Source organism: Monopterus albus, unplaced genomic scaffold, assembly GCF_001952655.1.
Source record: "Monopterus albus unplaced genomic scaffold, M_albus_1.0 scaffold800.1, whole genome shotgun sequence".
NCBI lineage: Eukaryota > Metazoa > Chordata > Actinopteri > Synbranchiformes > Synbranchidae > Monopterus > Monopterus albus.
In genome coordinates, this window is record NW_018128680.1 from 1,526 (window position 1) to 5,681 (window position 4,156).

The following is a 4,156-nucleotide window of genomic DNA, read 5'->3' on the forward strand; positions in this document are numbered from 1 at the left end:
GCTGTTGATCAAACACAACACAGACTTGTAGAAATGGGATGTTTTCACAGTTTTTCCTGCAGTACACTCACTAAAGTCCTTGCTTTACCTCTAGACCAGTGATTGCGTTTACACACTGTTCTTGTAATGCTGTTATTTTAGGTCTGAAGATGAAAGTTTGTTCCCATAATGCACCTCCAAAGTGGCTGAAGGGCAGTGGAAACAAATTCAGAAGACAGGACAAGTGTTACTTGGCACAATATGTTTTAGTAGGTTCACTAATGATTTTCACTGTAAAATACCTGTAAAATACTGGCAGGATAAGGATAATAACCTTTATTTGGCCACGTATGTTACACACAAGGAACTTGTTTCCGGTACACAACCAAGGCAGCCATCTGCGGAGCCAACTCAACCGATGGCTCTAAGGATCTGGGGCAACTTGGGGATTCAGTGTCTTGCCCAAGAACACTTCAACATGTGGACTGCAAGCACCGAGATTTGAACCTCCGGTTGGGAGACGGCTGTTCCACCCACTGAACCACAGTTGCCACCAAGCAGAGGTACCTACATTTTACTGTAGGTATTCATTCATCTTGGCTTTTTACATGTGCACTGGGTTTGAAACAAAGTATTTGCAAAGCTTCAGATCATGCCACCCAAAATTTTGGATATTGCCAGTGATGTCACTGTCTCACATGTCTTTGAAATTGTGCTCTTGCTTAAACAATAAAAAGGATTTTACTTAAATACAAGTGCATCTGCCAAAGTACAGTAACATGATGTACTGTAGATAGAGGAGGTGAATTTTGTAACTGTGGTTTATAACAGGGAGTGGCTCATTTCACATTACACATAGTAATGTAACTTGTTTTTAATCTGAACATACTGATTAGTTCACCCAAGTTATTCTTTCACTGAATGACTCAGGATGCTTAAAACACTTTAAGGTGAAACTGATCATTTATTTATGGCTTTTTACAACACTCTTGGAGATATTATTTTTTAAGATATATTGTCAGGGCCAAAAGTGATGCTGTACTCACTAGGGTGCATGTATTTGGAAAAACAAGTCAAAACCAAGTCCAGGGAGTCATTAACATGCACATTATGAAGAGTATGATGTATAGTGAGGGAAGAGGAAGATTAGTATCCGAGAGAGACAAAAAGACAATTGAGGAGAGAGGAGGGGGAATGATGATAGAAAAAAAAAACAGCTGTATAACAGAACTTTGCTCAGAAAGCTGCAAGTGTTCAGCAGCTTCCCCTCTCCTCCTCTCTCTGATGATGGAGGAAGATGAACTTTGCTTTCCACAACTTCTCAACACGTCTTGCAAAAAGCACACACGTCCTCACTCTGAGACCATGCTCATTTACATTGGGCTATCCTCTATCTCTCTGCTGACTGTATCTCACAACCTGCTGGTCATCATCGCCATCTCCCACTTCAGGCAGAGATAAATGTCTTAGCATTGATGATTTTTGTTTAAGTGAGACTAATTCAAATCAGTGACATCTGAGCATTACATCCTGGTGGTTTGATGATGTTTGTTCATAAGCAATGCATTTATTTATATTTGTATAACATTTACTGTTTAGTTATACTTTAATTTGAATTGTCATTACTGTTTTATAAGCCACTATTTGTATTTCTAATACTGAAATAATGACAGTGATGATATTCTCTCATCCCAGGCAGCTCCACACGCCCACCAACCTCCTCCTCCTCTCTCTAGCTGTCGCTAACTTCCTCGTTGGCCTCCTTGTAATGCCGTTTCAAATCTTCTTAGCAGAACCTTGCTGGTTCCTGAGTGACCTGGTGTGTGCTCTGTTTTATATCTTAGTTTTTTTCATTGTTAGTGTCTCAATAGTAAACATGATTTTCATATCAGTCGACCGTTATGTGGCTATCTGTGACCCTCTGCGCTACCCCACCAAAATCACCCAAAAGAGAGCGCAAATCTTTGTTCTCCTTTGTTGGATTTATTCTGTTTTCTACAGCTTTCTGCTTTTACATGATAACCTGATACACCCAGGCAGGTATAACGCCTGTTATGGAGAATGTGTGGTTAACATAAATGGTGCTGTTGATGTGGTGTTATTCTTTATCCTTCCCATTACTGTCATCATCATTCTATATATGAGAGTGTTTGTGGTGGCTGTGTCTCAGGCCTGTGCCATGCGCTCCCACATTGCAGCTGTCACGCTGCAGCGTTCTGTGACTGTAACTGCTAAGAAATCAGAGATGAAAGCAGCCAGGACTCTTGGTGTCCTTGTTGCTGTGTTTCTCATGTGTTACTGTCCATCTTATTGCATTGTTCTCTCTGGTTATGACATCATGATGGGTTCATCGATTAACACTTTTATTAATTTTCTGGTATATTTTAACTCCTGTCTAAACCCTGTGATCTACGCCTTTTTCTACCCCTGGTTTAGAAAATCTGTTAAACTCATTGTTACACTTGAGATACTGCAGACTAACTCCTGTGAGGCCATTGTACTGTAAACAGACTGAGAAGAGACACATGACCTTTTCTGTAAAAGGGCAATTGCTGTTATTCAGCAATTGTACATTGTAGTTTTGTAATAACCCAGTGTAAATGAAGTCTAACCTAAACAGAATATACCCTACAAATTTGTCTGTAATTTGCATGATCTATTCATTATGGATTATTTAAATGTTGAAGATGGCAGAAAGAAATATTCTGGGATAGCAGTTAAATAAAATTAACAAAATAGCAATAAAAAAATATGGAAACCAGCAGTAAGGTGTGCATGTTCATACTCCAGAAAAAAAGGCAGCAGTTTCACATAGAAATATTATATTACAGAAAAATATACAGTTATGGCAGGCTGGATGTGGCTCATCAGCCACCAGTTGGCAATCCATTTTGTAGAGGCTTTTATATTCCTGTTTCAGATCAGTCAGTTGTTTCCCCAGTTCAGATGTCCAGTGAACCCTCACATTACCTTCCTTTTTGCTTGGCCATTCTTGAATCTTTACCTTTGTTTTTGTTTTTTTTTACATCTCCCTTGAGTGACACAAATTTTGTATTGGAAAAATCCTTCATCTAGCTGACAACCATAATAGCTGACCCAGACTCCAACACACACACCAGGGATCCTAGTCATTAATGGGTCAAGACCTAAGCCTTATGCTGTTTTCATGTTAGTATTGCTAAATATATCAATCAAGGCTACATCAGATCTGTTTAATAAAGAGAAGAATATATTTTCAGCCAGATCCACCTATAAAAACTGCACTACTGTATCTTTGGGTGGTATCTCAGCTGCAAAGCAGCTGATCAGAAAGCTCTACAGTGGGTTTTGTCAAGAGCATAGAGGATTATTAAAGTACATATGACTGACAAATGGCTTTCCAGTCTCTGTTTAGAGGAGGGAAGGGCTGCACTCATGGTGCAAACTATGGTGAGCTCAGCTCCCCTTAATAGGACATGAACTCCCCTGAAAACATGATTTGTGAAGTTTTGGGGTGTCTCAGTCTAACATATTGACAATATGTTATTTTGCCATATCATTTAAACTGCTTCTGTACCATAGATCTCTTTGAACTGACTTCATCAATTTCTTCTACTAAATCATCAATGTCTCTTAGACCCTACTTGACCAGGCTGCTCAAATATGTTTGCCACTAATGAACATGTTCATTTTAGATCTGTTAAACCTCTCTCTATGAACAGGCTATGTTCCCCAGGCTTTTAAGTTTGCTGTAATTAAACCTCTACTCAAAAACCTCTACTCTTGACCCAGGTGTTCTGCTGACGTTTCTGACTACGGAGTTGCCAGTTACCAGAGTTGGTTACTCAGTGGGTGTGTCACTGAGTGGGGAAAATTTGAAATGTGAACTGCCACTCAGGCACCTGGCTGAGATCCCAGCTGCTTGGGAAGTGAAGGTTATCGTCCAGTCATACTGTCGTAGATTAAGTGTTAATCAGAATGACAGCTCGGGGGAAGAAACTGTCTTTGTGCCTGGTTGTCTTGGTGCACAGTGACCTGTAGTGTCGTCCAGAGGGGAGAAGTACAAACACATTGGGTCCTGGGTGTGAGGGGTCTGCAGAAATCTTCTCTGCCCTCCTTTTGACCTGTGAGGTATACAGGTCCCTGCATGGAGAGCAGGCTTGCACCGATGCTCTTTTTTTTTTGCAGTCTCGACTGT

At 40.3% G+C, this 4,156-nt stretch overlaps 1 protein-coding gene across 1 annotated transcript; it reads left to right on the plus strand.

The window, feature by feature from the left end:
• Positions 1-1,344: 1,344 nt before the first annotated feature.
• LOC109953579 (trace amine-associated receptor 9-like) lies at positions 1,345-2,443 on the plus strand (the record flags this gene model as incomplete). The annotated part of the gene is made up of 4 exons (XM_020589056.1): positions 1,345-1,430; positions 1,675-1,790; positions 2,016-2,251; positions 2,363-2,443. Coding segments are annotated over exons 1-4 (519 nt in total), but the record flags the coding sequence as incomplete, so codon positions are not given.
• Between the last annotated feature and the right edge of the window lie 1,713 nt (positions 2,444-4,156).